At 51.6% G+C, this 19,301-nt stretch overlaps 1 protein-coding gene across 1 annotated transcript; it reads right to left on the reverse strand.

The window, feature by feature from the left end:
* Positions 1–67: 67 nt before the first annotated feature.
* On the reverse strand, positions 68–18,592 carry LOC140897583 (uncharacterized). Its single transcript, XM_073310366.2, has 5 exons — positions 17,994–18,592; positions 17,346–17,472; positions 16,712–16,825; positions 14,866–16,423; positions 68–4,659 (listed from the first exon to the last, which is right to left on the reverse strand). Exons 1-5 carry the CDS (start codon positions 18,369–18,371, stop codon positions 3,267–3,269), a joined length of 3,570 nt encoding a protein of 1,189 aa, XP_073166467.2. The 5' UTR covers positions 18,372–18,592; the 3' UTR covers positions 68–3,266.
* Between the last annotated feature and the right edge of the window lie 709 nt (positions 18,593–19,301).

Consider the following 19,301-nt stretch of genomic DNA (forward strand, 5'->3'; position numbering starts at 1 on the left):
ACTCAGTGGAGTTGAGGATGTCCGCTGGCTCCCCTTCTCTGGTTTGCCCTGCTGAGCGAGTCTTTCAAGACCAGGATGATGAAAGCCCAACAGTGCCATGCTGGGGCCCAGGAGACAGCGGGTGTGAGACATACCCCAGGGTACAATCTGGACTGTTGAACTGCTTAATTCTCCATCCCAGGGCATGTTTTACACTGCTTCCCAGGCTGGATAAAAATCAATGAGTTAAACAAAAATCAGTGTTTTTATTTAAATTGGATTTTTTTTTTTGATAAAATGCTTTTTGAGGAAAAAACTTATCTAAAGATACGTTTAATTAAGATACATTATAGCTCAAAGATATCTCATCGTGGAATAGGGATTGTAAATTCTAATTCTATAGTATGAGACAATATATTCATGGAATGTTTAAGAAAAGTTTTGTACATGAGTTCCAATAGTTGATGGATTAGGGACCCAATTTTATGGGGTTCCACAGGCTTCTGTATAGATTATTTAGGCTAATCTTTCCATCTACCCAATGGGACTCAGTGCTCAGTCTAGAAGATCCCATCAGAGATGCTTAGTTTCCCAGTTCTCAAACTGTGGCTTTGTGTCTCCAGAGGTAACATGCTTGTGAACAGCCAAAATGTTTTAAAATCAATTAATATAGAGAGGTGAGAAAAAACAGACCTCACCTCTACTGTCCCCCTGCAAATTTGTGTACACAGAGTCAATCCCTTACCCCTCTCCAAAAGTGCAAAGTTTCAAAAAGTTGAATGAATAGAAGAATGTTGGAGGCGGAATAGATCTGGACAAGGAGAAGAAGTCTGCAGATAAATGTGAGAAACGATGGACATATGCTTTTCTGTTAAAATATTATTTCTTCAACAGCAAAGATAAAAATCCAGAATACTTAACATAGTTGTTTTAGTGAAATGAAACAATTTAAACATCTGTCTGGTGATGTTCTCCTCCACCGCGTGGCATGAATGAAATAACCAAACAATGAAATAACCAAATGCAAATAAATGAAATGAAATAACCAAACAATCATTCATTGTCTGATATAGCTGTAAAACTAACCTGAAAAGTTTTCAATATAAATCACTGTTTTAAAATGTATAGTGTGTACCTTCTAAAAATGAAACCTACATCTATCTCTGAGTTGTGTAGAATATCATGGAGCAGGTCCTCAAGGAATCAATTCTGAAGCACTTAGAGGAGAGCAAAGTGATCAGGAACAGTCAGCATGGATTCACCAAGGGCCAGTCATGCCTGACTAATCTAATTGCCTTCTATGACGAGATAACTGGTTCTGTGGATGAAGGGAAAGCAGTGGAGTGGGCTTGAGAAAGCCCTGGATGGGACGATTTAATTGGGGATCGGTCCTGCTTTGAGCAGGGGGTTGGACTAGATGACTTCCTGAGGTCCCTTCCAACCCTCATATTCTAGGATTCTAGGATTCTACCACATTCTAAAGGCCACTGTCCTCCATCCCACTAAGGAGTATCAAAAGAAACTACACCAACTGCTCAAGAAACTCTCTGCTACAGCACAGGAACAAATCTACACAGACACACCCCTAGAGCCCCGACCAGGGGTATTCTATCTGCTACACAAGATCCATAAACCTGGAAATCCTGGACGCCCCATCATCTCAGGCATCGGCACTCTTACAGCAGGATTATCTGGCGATGTGGACTCTCTCCTCACACCCTATGCTACCAGCACTCCCAGCTATCTTCGAGACACCACCAACTTCCTGAGGAAACTACAACATATTGGTGATCTTCCTGAAAACACCATCCTGGCCACCATGGATGTAGAAGCTCTTTACACCAATGTTCCACATGAGGATGGTCTACAAGCTGTCAGGAACATTATCCCTGCTGAGGCCACAGCACACCTGGTGGCTGAGCTTTGTGACTTTGTCCTCACCCTCAACCATTTCAGATCTGGGGACAATTTATACTTTCAAGTCAGCAGGACTGCTAGGGGTACCCGCATGGCCCCACAGCATGCCAACATCTTTATGGCTGACTTAGAACAACGCTTCCTCAGCTCTCGTCCCCTAGCGCCCCCTCCTCTATTTGCGCTACATTGATGACATCTTCATCCTATGGACCCATGGGAAGGAGGCCCTTGAAGAATTCCACCTGGATTTCAACAATTTCCACCCCAGCATCGACCTCAGCCTGGACCAGTCCATACAAGAGATCCTGGACACTACAGTGCAAATAAGTGATGCTCACATAAATACCACCCTATACTGGAAACCTACTGACCTCTATACTTACCTACATGCCTCCAGCTTCCATCCAGGATACATCACACGATCCATTGTCTACAGCCATGCCCCAAGATACAACCGCATTTGCTCCAATCCCTCAGGCAGAGACAAACACCTACAAGATCTTTGTCAAGCACTCTTAAAACTACAATACTCACCTGGGGAAGTGAGGAAACAGACTGACAAAGCAAGATGGAGACCCAGAAGTCACCTTCTTCAAGACAGGCCCAACAAGGGAAATAACAGAACACCACTGGCCATCATGTACAGCCTCCAGCTAAAACCTCTCCAGCGCATCATCAACGATCTATAACCTATCCTGGAAAAGGACTACTCGTTCTCACAGACCATGGGAGGCAGGCCAGTCCTCGCTTACAGACAGCTCCCAATCTGAAGCAAATACTCACCAACACCACACCACAGAAACACTAACCCAGGAACCAATCCCTGCAACAAATCCCATTGCCAAATCTGTCCCCATATCTACTCTAGCAACACCATCATAGGACCTAACCATATCAGCCATGTCATCAGGGGCACATTCACGTGCACATCGATCAATGTGATCTATGCCATCATGGGCCAGCAATGCCCCTCTGCCACGTACATTGGCCAAACCGGACAGTCTCTATGTAAAAGAATAAATGGACACAAATACGACATCAGGAATGGTAACGTACAAAAGCCAGTAGCAGAACATTTCAGTCTCCCTGGACATTCAATAACAGATTTAAAAGTAGCCATCCTTCAACCAAAAAACTTCAAACACAGACTTCAGAGAGAAACTGCAGAGCGACAATTCATTTGCAAACTTAAAACCAACAATTTGGGCCTGAAGCGGGCTCACTACAAAAGCAATTTTCCCTCTCTTGGTATTGACCCCTCCTCATCAGTCATTGGGAGTGGACCACGTTCATCCTGTGTGGATTCTCCCATTTTTAATGGGGTATGATCTCTGTCTGAAACTTTTCCCACAGTCCAAGCACTTATAGAGTCACTCTCCTGTGTGGATTCCCTGATGTTGAACCAGCACCGGTCTCCATGTGAAACTTTTCCCACAGTCCAAGCACTTATAGGGTCTCACTCCTGTGTGGATTCTCTGATGTTTAACCAGCGCCGGTCTCCATGTGAAACTTTTCCCACAGTCCAAGCACTTATAGGGTCTCACTCCTGTGTGGATTCTCTGATGTTTCACCAGCATTGATCTCTGTATGAAACTTTTTCCACAGTCCAAGCACTTGTGGGGTCTCTCTCCTGTGTGGATTGCTTGATGATAAACAAGACCTGACCTTTGTATGAAACTTTTCCCACAGTCCACGCACTTGTGGGGTCTCTCTCCTGTGTGGACTGCCCGATGTTTTACAAGGTATGACCTCTGCTTGAAACTTTTCCCACAGTCCAAGCACTTGTGGGGTCTCTCTTCTGTGTGGACTACCTGATGTTGAACAAGGTGTGACTTTCTTATGAAACTTTTCCCACAATCCAAGCACTTGTGGGGTCTCTCTCCTGTGTGGATTACCTGATGACGAACAAGGCGTAACCTTCGTACGAAACTTTTCCCACAGTCCAAGCACTTATAGGGTCTCACTCGTGTGTGGATTCTCTGATGTTTCACCAGCACTGATCTCTGTATGAAACTTTTTCCACAGTCCAAGCACTTGTGGGGTCTCTCTCCTGTGTGGATTGCTTGATGATAAACAAGATATGACCTTTGTATGAAACTTTTCCCACAGTCCAAGCACTTGTGGGGTCTCTCTCCTGTGTGGATTGCCCGATGATGAACAAGGTGTGACCTATGAATGAAACTTTTCCCACAGTCCAAGCACTTGTGGCGTCTCTCTTCTGTGTGGACTACCTGATGTTGAACAAGGTGTGACTTTGTTATGAAACTTTTCCCACAGTCAAAGCACTTGTGGGGTCTCTCCCCTGTGTGGACTGCCCGATGTTTTACAAAGTATGACCTCTCCTTGAAACTTTTCCCACAGTCCAAGCACTTGTGGGGTCTCTCTCCTGTGTGGACTGCCCGATGTTTTACAAGGTATGACCTCTGCTTGAAACTTTTCCCACAGTCCAAGCACTTGTGGGGTCTCTCTTCTGTGTGGACTACCTGATGTTGAACAAGGTGTGACCTTTGTATGAAACTTTTCCCACAATCCAAGCACTTGTGGGGTCTCTCTCCTGTGTGGATTGCCTGATGTTGAACAAGGTGTGACTTTGTTATGAAACTTTTCCCACAATCCAAGCACTTGTGGGGTCTCTCTCCCGTGTGGATAGCCTGATGACGAACAAGGTCTGATTTCTGCTTGAAACTTTTCCCACAGACCAAGCACCTGTGGGGTCTCTCTCCTGTGTGGCTTTTCTCATGTGAATTTAGTGCTGACTTTGAACTGAAACATTTCCCGCATTCAACGCATTGAATGGGCTTGTCTACAGTGTGACTTCTCCCATGGTCATTAAGATCTCTGTGCTTATTGAAGCTTTCCCCACTGTCCAAGCATGGAAATGGTTTCTCTCCCGTATGGACTGTTTGATGTGTAACAAGTTGTGATCTCACAATGAATCCTTTCCCACACTCAAGGCAGTGCCAGGGTGTCTCTTCCTTGGGATTTGTCTGCTGCTCTCTGGGATTCTCGTCTCCTCCCCCACCATTCACAGATTCATCCACTTTCTTCCTGGGTTGGTTTATCAGAAGCCTCTCTGACCTGTGCCAATTTCCCCAGGCTTCTCCCTGATTCCAGCAATGGGAAAAATTCCCTTCAGCTCTTCCCAAAAAGGTCCCCTGTGGTTCCACTTCCCCAGGAACTGCCTCATGATGATTCCCCTCCTTCTTCTCACTCGCTCGCTCAGCACCTGCTGGGAGAGACACAATCCAGAGAGGAGTCATTGTGCTGGGGAGAAAGAGGAATAGCACTGAGGGAAAAGCCAACACAAAGACTGAGCAATTGCATTCTGCCTCCACATCCCACCCTAACACTTACAAGAAAGGAGAGACGGGAAGGGTGGAATGGCGTGAGCAATATCTGCTGACCAGAGCCCTGCTCTCGGTGAGATGAAGAAGAACTGAGGGCGTTACTCACATCGTATTTTGGGATTCTCAACTTTTTCCTTCATTCCCTGGATGGTTTCTCTGTCAGGCCTCACCTGTGCTGGTGCATCTCCGAAGCCTTCTGTCCTTGAAATCCTGGAGATCGGACACCCACAGCTCTTCCCCTCGTTCCAGCCGGGCGATAAGCTCAGGTTTGGGAATGGGAAATCCTGTGCAGAAGGTGAAATGAGTCCAGATCAGGGTGCATGGACCCTCAGTGGAGGATTTGTCACAAAGGACGTTCCGTGAGTGGAACCTGTCCCTGTGCTCTGCTGGAGGAACGTGGAATCCAAGAGGATGGGAACAGGGTCACTGAGCCCCCTTACGCAGAGGACGTTGTCTGGGGAGGTGAGTTGAATTATTACTACACCCTCACTAGGCGTTCTCAGGATCTGTGCGCTCTGGGGGCCTTGCTGACTCACACACAGGTCTCGACTTCAGCGTACCTCTTTCTAAACCTGCAGAGCCCAGAGCCCTCCCCATGCCTGGAGCTATTCCCAAGGAGGGAGATGAACAGAGATTGTATGTGTAGCCAAGAAACAACACAGACAAGACAAGACAATGCGGATTTATGCCCCTTTGAAAGCTGGAGGGGTGGGGATGGTTTAGCTTGTCCATTGGGTTTTGACTCCCGTGTCCCAGTGGAGAGGGCACCGAAATGCATGTATTTCTCACATGGCAGCTGTGCATTATGGAACCCATTCGCCTCTGCTCCAACTGACCAGGGAAAAACCTCACCACATTAAGACACGTAGACCGCACAGCTTCTAATAACTGAGGGGACGGGAATCCCTTACCCAGCGAGGTCACCGTCTCATAGTTCTCCTGCATGACGTCCCTGTAGAGGGCTCTCTGAGCGGGGTCCAGCAGAGCCCTCTGCCCCTGGGTGAAATAAATAGCCACCTCCTCGAAGGTCACCGGCATCTGAAACACCAAGAGTCCCCCACTCAGCACCTGCTGCCCCAGACACAATCCCACTACTCATGGGAAAGGAAAAAAAAACGTGAAGCTGTGGGAGGGCCAGAGTAGCAGAATCCCACCCACACCCTGCTCAGAGCAGCCAGGAGGCTTCAGGGGGCGGAGAAGGTGAGAGCTCCCTGTCCGCCCCAGCACACGGAGCACGCCAGGATCTTCTCATTTCCCACACGCCTGCCAGCCACAGACTGGGACAGGAAGCAGAGCTCTGAGCCGGGGACAGGGGCAGGAATCCTGACAGCTTCCCTTCCTATTTCACAGCAGCCCCAGGCAAATGGGGTCAGGCTCCAGCACTGGGAGCCTGGAAAATGGTCCCAGCCCTGCCGAGGTGGTTATATCCTGCCTGAGAAATGGGGGAATGTCCCCTCCCCCTTTCCCTGCCACAATGGGCCTACTTAGTAAATCAGTAGGTTTATCAAACCCTAACTCCTCCCTGCCCCGCTCAGCAGCACCCTGAAACTCCCCTACCTGAGCTGGCTCCAACACAGCCATTTCCCTTCTCTCTCCTCTGGAAGACTGGCCGATTTTTAGTGAAACGTGGACCTGATTCCTCAGCCTGTCGGGGCGAGAGGGAGGTTACAGAAGGGGCTTCTGTCCTTGTCACACCCCGATTCCCCCCAGACTCTTCAGACCCTCCCAGTAACAGCGTATCTGAGCCAAATGCTAAAGAAAAGGGAAGAATCAAAAGGGCCACTTTGGGAGATTTCCCCCCATTGCAGTGTAAATTCCTCTCCCTTAGCAATACCTGGAGCCCTCTGGTGGCATCACCTGAAGATTGAGCTGCCCTGGACTCCCCCGGCAGCCCCCAGGGACAGGCAGGAAGAGGCTGATCCCATTGGCCCATCCGCACACCCCCCTGCCTGAGCCAGCAGTGACTCCGGTCTGACTCTGGTGCAGCTGAGATCTGAACCCTACAGGGAAATCAGACCAGGGCCCTGGGCAGCCCCCAACACTCAAGGGCACACAGACCCCACCACCACAGGGGTGTCTGTCAATAACACACTCAGAGCCGGGTGTGTGTGTCGTGGGGGGGCGGTTTGAGGGGGGGCTGGGTTTTTTCCGTGTAGCTTCTGCACCCTGAGGGGTTAGACCCCTGATCGCTCCCAAAGCTGAGAAGAGCTTCTCTCCGCCCGCCTGCCCACATCCCCCCTTTCCCTCGCTGTGCCCCCCACTCACATCCTCCCCCATTCCCGACCTCGCTCCCCTCAGCCCCACAGTCCCCGATGCTCCTCCATTGCCCCATCTTCCCTTCCGTGCACCCCTGCCCCCATCCCAGCCTGCCCCCGGCATCCCCTGCACCCGCCTCCGGCCCCTCTTTATCCTCCTCCCCCTGCAGCCCAGATGTGACGGGGATGGGCCCCGCTGCAGGGGGGGATGGGAGGGTCTCTCTTACCTTCCCCCCGAGCGGGGCCCCCCGGGGCAGGGGCTGGGCCGGGAAGGGGCCCTGGCCGGGCTGGGGGCTCTGCCCTGGGAGAGGCTCCCGGGGAGCAGCGGGCAGGGCCCGGCTGGAGGTTCCCCTCTCGCGGCTGCAGCCCGGGCTCCGGGCTCCCAGCACCAGCCGCCGGGGCGCGGGGATCTCGCCGGGAGCCAGAGTCCCCGCAGCGGCTGCGAGTCACTTCCTGGGCCGGGCCTGAGCCCCGCGATCGCTCCCCCCAGAGCCGCCCCCCAGCCGCTCCTGGGTCCTAGCGATCAACTCACCGAAGGATCAGCATCCCTGTGCCCGGCTCCTGTTACACTCCCAGGCTCCAAGGTCACAAGGGACCATCATGAGCATCTTGCCCAGGGGTTCACACCACCAAATTTGGTGGCCTCAGAGGGTGGCCAGCAACTCTCGCTGGTGCCCGCTCTCACACTTGCCCCTATAATCCCAATTAACTTTACTAGAAACCAATCAATATGCAGAGAGGTAAGAAGGGGGAACACTCCTCCTAGTGTGGGGAACTTTTCTGGCTTCTACCAAGCCCCAGAGGAACTGGCAAGCAAAAGGATCTGAGTCCTTTACCCAGAGGCCTGCATGACCTCGAGGACCCCTCCCCCTGCCCGCTTCCACTCTGGACCCCCGTAACCCCAAGGCTGGGCCCAGGGCTCCTGAGGCGCTCGACCCCCAATCTTGTGATCACTCAGGACAGCTGTCCCCATTGTGGGGTGTTCTCTCCACTCTGGATGCTTCCTTCATCATTGCACAGAGTTAAGAACAAATACAATTTATTAATCCCCTTTCTTTTGGTGTTAGGAGACGGCCTAACTAATGGCCAACCCCTTAAGTTTCAGTAAGGGGCCAACAATCCCCTTTCTCCGATAAACATGAAAATCCTAATTTTTTATTGGTAGTTAGTAAATCCGCTGCTGTGAAAAAGGGTATTTCTATATTTGCTAAAAAATTTGACAACCTCTCAGCTAGCGACTTGGGTTGCCAATTTGGGAATATTTTAAAAATGGACACTCAAGTCGGAGTGCTGCAACCTCCCCTGCCCCGCCTCTTCCCCCCAAGGTCCCATCCCTGCCCCACCTCTTCCCTCCAAGGCCCTGCTCCAACTCCACCTCTTCCTCCAAGGGTCTACCCGCCCTCCACTTCTCTTTCCCCCTTCCCTGCCTAGGTCAGGAAGGGCTTGTCTGTGGAGCCGGGGCTGGGAGCTGCAGCTGCCCAGTGCAGGTAGGAGGCAGCCCCGGCTGAGTCGGCTCTGATGGGAGTGATGACCCAGTGCCTTCCCACCCACAGTAACTCGACTTTGGCTGTCCGGTCAGTAGATGTGATCGGACACTGTCAGGTCCCCTTTTCCACTGGACTTCATGGTTGAAAACCGGGCACGTGGCCACCCTAACAGCACCCACTGTGCCAGAAGTGCTGGGAACGCGTCAGGGACAAGTTCTGCTTTCCGATGGAGGAGGAAGGAACCAGGGGGCAGGTGGGTTAGACTCATGTAACCCTTGGCCCGTCAGAGTTGGCAGCAACAAGGGCCGGGTTCAGTATCTAGGGGATCCATTCCAATAACACAATGCAAACCGGCTCGAGCCCCCACCCAGTGACCTGGGACAAATATATACCACCCCCGCTGGGCGCCTCCAAGAGGCAATACTTCCCCTCTGGCAAGCACATAGTCTGAGTGTAGCAAAAAGCCTTTTAATAACAGAGAGAAACAATGTGGCATTATGTTGGGGAAACACCACCAACAGGATTCGTAACACAACCCATGAGCAAAAAAACCCACCCCAAGCAAATTGGGGCATGCCCTTTCCCTTTGGTTCTTGAGTCCAGCAACCCCGAATCACCCAAAGTCCCAAAAGCCCAATAACCCAAAAGTCTCTGTCCCTGGTCAGGGCAGCTCCAGAGTTCGAAAGTTTATCTGCAGAGCTTTACCTCCCAACCTGGGTGGAGATGGGGGCGGGGGTAAGAGGCACCTTACATGATCTGAAGCTGAGCACCCCACAGCTCCATAGGCCTCCGCTCCGCTCGCTCGCCGCCCCACGAACTGCTTCGCTCAGCTCCGCTCTGCAGCCCACCAGCAGCTCCCGCCGTCCTATGAACTGCTCCACCAGCCTGTCCACAAGGCACTCCCGCAAACTGCTCCACAATAGATCGTCAGGCTCCCCCACTACTTAACACAGCGCTCAGCGATTTCAGCTCTTAGTCAGTTCAGCTCTTTGGTGAATTCAGCCTGTAGGAGGGGAGCCTCAGGGCTGGTGCACCATGAGCCCCAAGTGAGCTCAGCGGCCTGGAACTAGACTCCTAATGGAATCAAAATGAGCTCTGATATTCCCCAGTGGAGCGAGGAGGAAGTGCAATTAGCATGTAAGGCCCTCACAAAGGAGCCCATACCACCAAGTATTAATACTTATCCCCAGCCTCTCTCCATTCACAGAGTTTTGGAACCCATGACCCGTGCCTAGCGAGTGCTACTTAGTAGATGGTGAGTCCCCCCTTAGGAGTCTGACTAAGATCACAGACATCAAAGCTGTGACTCCTAAGCATGGAGAGCCGGGGACAGGGTGGTACGTGACACCGTGGGAGATGGAGGGATAGAACGGAGGCAGGTTAAACTTTCCATGGCTGGGACAGAGGCTGCTGTGTGGAGAGAGGAGCGTGACAGTGAGAGGGGAAGGAGGGAATCTCTCGCACTCACCCCGTTGCCCTGAAATAGCACAGAAGCGAAAACTCCACATTTTATTGTCCCTTCTCCCACCTTTTTAGCATCTAGTTAATTCTGGCCCATAAGGGATAAAATGTACAAACACTAAATGCTTTTCAGCACGGCCTGGAGCAATGCGAGACTATTTGGGAATGAGACAACCTGGCCCCGAAGGGGGAACTCAGGGACTAGCAATCACTCTGCTAACGGAAGGTCGGGGGTCAGAAACTGTGTTCCCGTCAGGCTACGCAGCTGAACTGCAGGCTATGGAGGGCCGTGGAGGCAGGCAGGGAGAGGAGCCCCTCCCCAGGCTTGGCCCAGGTCCAGCTTTGAGCCGGGGATGGGGTCAGGAATCCCGACAGCTTCCCTTCCTATTTCACAGCAACTGTTACGAATTATTCCAGTTAGGACACTTACACTTCGTTTCTAGGCTGAGGCAACCAAATAAAGACAGACTGCAGAGTGTCTCAGAGTTTGTAGGTTTATTACGCTCAAGCGTGGTACCGTTCTCTTAAGCAGAGCGGGACCCCGATTACAGGTTACACAAAGATTAGATACTGTTGGCAAAACATCCTGCCTGTGAGCCTCAGGGCACATAACCCAACAAACAGGCCTTCTCCTTATCTATCACCAATCCACCTTGCCCCTGCAAAAACGCTGAATTAGCAGCTATTTCAGGCATGTCCGCTAGTTCCTGTCTCCTTTGTTTCCCTTATCTTGAAACTGTCCAGGTGTCCACTCTGAAGGATCCTCCTTCCTTGGTACGTGATGTGCTCACTTCTAGTTAACGGCGGAGAGGAAACCCAAAATGGAGTCACATATGCTAACTAGGTTAATTTCCCCTAACAATTATGAACAGGAGACTGCCAGGCAACTTTCCTACAACTTTTCTATGACAAGATAACTGGTTCTGTGGATGAAGGGAAAGCAGTGGACGTAGTGTTCCTTGACTTTAGCAAAGCTTTTGACACTGTCTCCCACAGTCTTCTTGTCAGCAAGTTAAAGAAGTATGGGCTGGACAAGTGCACTATAAGGTGGGTAGAAAATTGGCTAGATTGTTGGGCTCCATGGGTAGTGATCAATGGCTCCATGTCTAGGTGGCAGCCAGTATCAAGCGGAGTGCCCCAAGGGTCGGTCCTGGGGCCGCTTTTCTTCAATATCTTCATGAATGATCTGGAGGATGGTGTGGACTGCACCCTCAGCAAGTTTGCAGACGACACTAAACTGGGAGGAGCGGTAGATACGCTGGAGGGTAGCGATAGGATACAGAGGGACCTAGACAAATTGGAGGATTGGGCCAAAAGAAATCTGATGAGGTTCAACAAGGACAAGTGCAGAGTCCTGCACTTAGGATGGAAGAATGCAATGCACCGCTACAGACTAGGGACCGAAAGGCTTGGCAGCAGTTCTGCAGAAAAGGACCTAGGGGTGACAGTGGATGAGAAGCTGGATATGAGTCAACAGTGTGCCCTTGTAGCCAAGAAGGCCAATGGCATTTTGGGATGAATAAGTAGGGGCATTGGCAGCAGATCGAGGGACGTGATCGTTCCCCTCTATTCGACATTGGTGAGGCCTCATCTGGAGTACTGTGTCCAGTTTTGGGCCCCACACTACAAGAAGGATGTGGAAATATTGGAGAGAGTCCAGCGGAGGGCAACAAAAATGATTAGGGGACTGGAACACATGACTTACGAAGAGAGGCTGAGGGATCTGGGATTATTTAGTCTACAGAAGAGAAGAATGAGGGGAGATTTGATAGCTGCTTTCAGCTACCTGAAAGGAGGTTCCAAAGAGGATGGATCTAGACTATTCTCAGTGGTAGCGGATGACAGGACAAGGAGTAATGGTCTCAAGTTGCAGTGGGGGAGGTTTAGGTTGGATATTAGGAAAAACTTTTTCACTAGGAGGGTGATGAAACACTGGAATGTGTTACCTAGGGAGGTGGTACCTTTGGGGGGGGAAGGATAGCTCAGTGGTTTGAGCATTGGCCTGCTAAACCCAGGGTTGTGAGTTCAATCCTTGAGGGGGGCATTTAGGGATGTGGGACAAAAATGGGAGATTGGTCCTGCTTTGAGCAGGGGGTTGGACTAGATGACCTCCTGAGGTCCCTTCCAACCCTAATATTGTATGATTCTATGTGGTGGAATCTCCTTCCTGAGAAGTTTTTAATGTCAGGCTTGAGAAAGCCCTGGATGGGACGATTTAATTGGGGATCGGTCCTGCTTTGAGCAGGGGGTTGGACTAGATGACTTCCTGAGGTCCCTTCCAACCCTCATATTCTAGGATTCTACCACATTCTAAAGGCCACTGTCCTCCATCCCACTAAGGAGTATCAAAAGAAACTACACCAACTGCTCAAGAATCTCTCTGCTACAGCACAGGAACAAATCTACACAGACACACCCCTAGAGCCCCGACCAGGGGTATTCTATCTGCTACACAAGATCCATAAACCTGGAAATCCTGGACGCCCCATCATCTCAGGCATCGGCACTCTTACAGCAGGATTATCTGGAGATGTGGACTCTCTCCTCACACCCTATGCTACCAGCACTCCCAGCTATCTTCGAGACACCACCAACTTCCTGAGGAAGCTACAACGTATTGGTGATCTTCCTGAAAACACCATCCTGGCCACCATGGATGTAGAAGCTCTTTACACCAATGTTCCACATGAGGATGGCCTACAAGCTGTCAGGAACATTATCCCTGATGAGGCCACAGCACACCTGGTGGCTGAGCTTTGTGACTTTGTCCTCACCCTCAACCATTTCAGATCTGGGGACAATTTATACTTTCAAGTCAGCGGGACTGCTATGGGTACCCGCATGGCCCCACAGCATGCCAACATCTTTATGGCTGACTTAGAACAATGCTTCCTCAGCTCTCGTCCCCGAGCGCCCCCTCCTCTATTTGTGCTACATTGATGACATCTTCATCCTATGGACCCATGGGAAGGGGGCCCTTGAAGAATTCCACCTGGATTTCAACAATTTCCACCCCAGCATCGACCTCAGCCTGGACCAGTCCATACAAGAGATCCTGGACACTACAGTGCAAATAAGTGATGCTCACATAAATACCACCCTATACTGGAAACCTACTGACCTCTATACTTACCTACATGCCTCCAGCTTCCATCCAGGATACATCACACGATCCATTGTCTACAGCCATGCCCCAAGATACAACCGCATTTGCTCCAATCCCTCAGGCAGAGACAAACACCTACAAGATCTTTGTCAAGCACTCTTAAAACTACAATACTCACCTGGGGAAGTGAGGAAACAGACTGACAAAGCAAGATGGAGACCCAGAAGTCACCTTCTTCAAGACAGGCCCAACAAGGGAAATAACAGAACACCACTGGCCATCATGTACAGCCTCCAGCTAAAACCTCTCCAGCGCATCATCAACGATCTATAACCTATCCTGGAAAAGGACTATTCGTTCTCACAGACCATGGGAGGCAGGCCAGTCCTCGCTTACAGACAGCTCCCAATCTGAAGCAAATACTCACCAACACCACACCACAGAAACACTAACCCAGGAACCAATCCCTGCAACAAATCCCATTGCCAAATCTGTCCCCATATCTACTCTAGCAACACCATCATAGGACCTAACCATATCAGCCATGTCATCAGGGGCACATTCACGTGCACATCGATCAATGTGATCTATGCCATCATGGGCCAGCAATGCCCCTCTGCCACGTACATTGGCCAAACCGGACAGTCTCTATGTAAAAGAATAAATGGACACAAATATGACATCAGGAACGGTAACATACAAAAGCCAGTAGGAGAACATTTCACTCTCCCTGGACATTCAATAACAGATTTAAAAGTAGCCATCCTTCAACCAAAAAACTTCAAACACAGACTTCAGAGAGAAACTCCAGAGCGACAATTCATTTGCAAACTTAAAACCAACAATTTGGGCCTGAAGCGGGCTCACTACAAAAGCAATTTTCCCTCTCTTGGTATTGACCCCTCCTCATCAGTCATTGGGAGTGGACCACGTTCATCCTGTGTGGATTCTCCCATTTTTAATGGGGTATGATCTCTGTCTGAAACTTTTCCCACAGTCCAAGCACTTATAGAGTCACTCTCCTGTGTGGATTCCCTGATGTTGAACCAGCACCGGTCTCCATGTGAAACTTTTCCCACAGTCCAAGCACTTATAGGGTCTCACTCCTGTGTGGATTCCCTGATGTTGAACCAGCATCGGTCTCCATCTGAAACTTTTCCCACAGTCCAAGCACTTATAGGGTCTCACTCCTGTGTGGATTCTCTGATGTTTCACCAGCATTGATCTCTGTATGAAACTTTTTCCAGTCCAAGCACTTGTGGGGTCTCTCTCCTGTGTGGACTGCCCGATGTTTTACAAGGTATGACCTCTGCTTGAAACTTTTCCCACAGTCCAAGCACTTGTGGGGTCTCTCTTCTGTGTGGACTACCTGATGTTGAACAAGATGTGACTTTCTTATGAAACATTTCCCACAATCCAAGCACTTGTGGGGTCTCTCTCCTGTGTGGATTGCCTGATGACGAACAAGGCGTGACCTTCGTACGAAACTTTTCCCACAGTCCAAGCACTTATAGGGTCTCACTCCTGTGTGGATTCTCTGATGTTTCACCAGCACTGATCTCTGTATGAAACTTTTTCCACAGTCCAAGCACTTGTGGGGTCTCTCTCCTGTGTGGACTGCTTGATGATAAACAAGATATGACCTTTGTATGAAACTTTTCCCACAGTCCAAGCACTTGTGGGGTCTCTCTCCTGTGTGGATTGCCTGATGATGAACAAGTTGTGACCTCTGAATGAAACTTTTCCCACAGTCCAAGCACTTGTGGGGTCTCTCTCCTGTGTGGATTGCCTGATGATGAACAAGGTGTGACCTCCGCATGAAACTTTTCCCACAGTCAAAGCACTTGTGGGGTCTCTCTCCTTTGTGGATTGCCTGATGTTTAACAAGGTATGACCTCTGCATGAAACTTTTCCCACAGTCCAAGCACTTGTGGGGTCTCTCTCCTGTGTGGATTGCCTGATGACGAACAAGGCGTGACCTTCGTACAAAACTTTTCCCACAGTCCAAGCACTTGTGGGGTCTCTCTCCTGTGTGGATTGCCTGATGATCAGCAAGATCTGACTTGCAAATGAAACTTTCCCCACAGTCCAAGCACTTGTGGGGTCTCTCTCCTGTGTGGACTGCCTGATGCTGAACCAGGCGTGACCTTTGTATGAAACTTTTCCCACAGTCCAAGCACTTGTGGGGTCTCTCTCCTGTGTGGATTGCCTCATGTTGAACAAGGGCTGACCTTCGTATGAAACTTTTCCCACAGTGCAAGCACTTGTGGGGTCTCTCTCCCGTGTGGATTGCCTGATGACGAACAAGGTCTGATTTCTGCTTGAAACTTTTCCCACAGTCCAAGCACCTGTGGGGTCTCTCTCCTGTGTGGCTTTTCTTATGTGTATTCAGTGCTGACTTTGAACTGAAACATTTCCCGCATTCAACGCATTGAATGGGCTTGTCTATAGTGTGACTTCTCCCATGGTCATTAAGATCTCTGCGCTTATTGAAGCTTTCCCCACTGGCCAAGCATTGAAATGGTTTCTCTCCCGTATGGACTGTTTGATGTGTAACAAGTTGTGATCTCACAATGAATCCTTTGCCACACTCAAGGCAGTGCCAGGGTGTCTCTTCCTTGCGATTTGTCTGCTGCTCTCTGGGATTCTCGTCTCCTCCCCCACCATTCACAGATTCATCCACTTTCTTCCTGGGTTGGTTTATCAGAAGCCTCTCTGACCTGTGCCAATTTCCCCAGGCTTCTCCCTGATTCCAGCAATGGGAAAAATTCCCTTCAGCTCTTCCCAAAAAGGTCCCCTGTGGTTCCACTTCCCCAGGAACTGCCTCATGATGATTCCCCTCCTTCTTCTCACTCGCTCGCTCAGCACCTGCTGGGAGAGACACAATCCAGAGAGGAGTCATTGTGCTGGGGAGAAAGAGGAATAGCACTGAGGGAAAAGCCAACACAAAGACTGAGCAATTCGATTCTGCCTCCACATCCCACCCTAACACTTACAAGAAAGGAGAGACGGGAAGGGTGGAATGACGTGAGCAATATCTGCTGACCAGAGCCCTGCTCTCGGTGAGATGAAGAAGAACTGAGGGCGTTACTCACATCGTATTTTGGGATTCTCAACTTTTTCCTTCATTCCCTGGATGGTTTCTCTGTCAGGCCTCACCTGTGCTGGTGCATCTCCGAAGCCTTCTGTCCTTGAAATCCTGGAGATCGGACACCCACAGCTCTTCCCCTCGTTCCAGCCGGGCGATAAGCTCAGGTTTGGGAATGGGAAATCCTGTGCAGAAGGTGAAATGAGTCCAGATCAGGGTGCATGGACCATCGGTGGAGGATTTGTCACAAAGGACGTTCCGTGAGTGGAACCTGTCCCTGTGCTCTGCTGGAGGAACGTGGAATCCAAGAGGATGGGAACAGGGTCACTGAGCCCCCTTGCGCAGAGGACGTTGTCTGGGGAGGTGAGTTGAATTATTACTACACCCTCACTAGGCGTTCCCAGGATCTGTGCGCTCTGGGGGCCTTGCTGACTAGCTTGTGCAGCCAAGAAACAATACAGACAAGACAATGCGGATTTATGCCCCTTTGAAAGCTGGAGGGGTGGGGATGGTTTAGCGTGTCCATTGGGTTTTGACTCCCCTGTCCCAGTGGAGAGGGCACCGAAATGCATGTATTTCTCACATGGCAGCTGTGCATTATGGAACCCATTCGCCTCTGCTCCAACTGACCAGGGAAGAATCTGACCACATTAAGACACGCAGACCCCACAGCTTCTAATAACTGAGGGGACGGGAATCCCTTACCCAGCGAGGTCACCGTCTCATAGTTCTCCTGCATGACGTCCCTGTAGAGGGCTCTCTGAGTGGGGTCCAGCAGAGCCCCCTGCCCCTGGGTGAAATAAATAGCCACCTCCTCGAAAGTCACCGGCATCTGAAACACCAAGAGTCCCCCACTCAGCACCTGCTGCCCCAGCCACAATCCCACTGCTCAGGGGAAAGGAAAAAAAAAACGTGAAGCTGTGGGAGGGCCAGAGTAGCAAAATCCCACCCACACCCTGCTCAGAGCAGCCAGGAGACTTCAGGGGGCGGAGAAGGTGAGAGCTCCCTGTCCGCCCCAGCACACGGAGCACGCCAGGATCTTCTCATTTCCCACACGCCTGCCAGCCACAGACTGGGACAGGAAGCAGAGCTCTGAGCCGGGGACAGGGGCAGGAATCCCGACAGCTTCCCTTCGTATTTCACAGCAGCCCCAGGCAAGTGGGGTCAGGCTCCAGCACTGGGGAGCCTGGAAAATGTTCCCAGCCCTGCCGAGGTGGTGATATCCTGCCTCAGAAATGGGGGAATGTCCCCTCCCCCTTTCCCTGCCACAAGGAGCCTACTAAGTAAATCAGTAGGTTTATCAAACCCTGACTCCTCCCTCCCCAGCCCAGCAGCTCCCTGAGACTCCCCTACCTGAGCTGGCTCCATCACAGCATTTCCCTTCTCTGTCCCCTGGAAGACTGGCCGATCTTTAGTGAAACGTGGACCTGATTCCTCAGCCTGTCGGGGCGAGAGGGAGGTTACAGAAGGGACTTCTGTCCATGTCACTCCCCGATTCCCCCAAGACTCTTCAGGCCCTCCCAGTAACAGCATCTCTGAGCCAAATGCTAAAAAAAGGAAAGAACCAAAAGGAAAGGCCACTTTGGGAGATTTCCCCCCATTGCAGTGTAAACCCCTCTCCCTTACCAATTGCTGGAGCCCTCTGGTGGCATCACCTGAAGATTGAGCTGCCCTGGATTCCCCAGGCAGCCCCCAGGGACAGGCAGGAAGAGGTTGATCCCATTGATCCATCCGTGCACCCCCCTGCCTGAGCCAGCAGTGACTCCGGTCTGACTCTGGTGTGGCTGAGATCTGAACCCTACAGGGAAATCAGACCACGGCCCTGGGCAGCCCCCAACACTCAGGGCACACAGACCCCACCACCACAGGGGTGTCTGACAATAACACACTCAGAGCCGGGTGTGTGTGTCGTGGGGGGGGAGTTGAGGGGAGGTTGGGTTTTTTCCTTGTAGCTTCTGCACCCTGAGGGGTTAGTCCCCTGATCACTCCCAAAGCTGAGAAGAGCTTCTCTCCGCCCGCCTGCCCACATCCCCCCTTTCCCTCGCTGTGCCCCCCACTCACATCCTCCCCCATTCCCGACCTCGCTCCCCTCAGCCCCACAGTCCCCCGATCCTCCTCCATTGCCCCATCTTCCCTTCCGTGCACCCCTGCCCCCATCCCAGCCTGCCCCCGGCATCCCCTGCACCCGCCTCCGGCCCCTCTTTATCCTCCTCCCCCTGCAGCCCAGATGTGACGGGGGGGGCCGCTGCAAGGGGGGGATGGGAGGGTCTCTCTTACCTTCCCCCCGAGCGGGGCCCCCCGGGGCAGGGGCCGGGCCGGGAAGGGGCCCTGGCCGGGCTGGGGGCTCTGCCCTGGGAGAGGCTCCCGGGGAGCAGCGGGCAGGGCCCGGCTGGAGGTTCCCCTCTCCCGGCTGCAGCCCGGGCTCCGGGCTCCCAGCACCAGCCGCCGGGGCTCGGGGATCTCGCCGGGAGCCAGAGTCCCCGCAGCGGCTGCGAGTCATTTCCTGGGCCGGGCCTGAGCCCAGCGATCGCTCCCCCCAGAGCCGCCCCCCAGCCGCTCCTGGGTCCTAGCGATCAACCCACAGTAATCCAGCCCCTGCCCCCTGGGGACCCAACCGCCCCTGGGCTCGGGGAGCTTCTCCCAGCAGTAAGGGGTCATCCC

Source organism: Lepidochelys kempii, chromosome 14 (assembly GCF_965140285.1).
Source record: "Lepidochelys kempii isolate rLepKem1 chromosome 14, rLepKem1.hap1, whole genome shotgun sequence".
Taxonomy (NCBI): Eukaryota; Metazoa; Chordata; order Testudines; family Cheloniidae; genus Lepidochelys; species Lepidochelys kempii.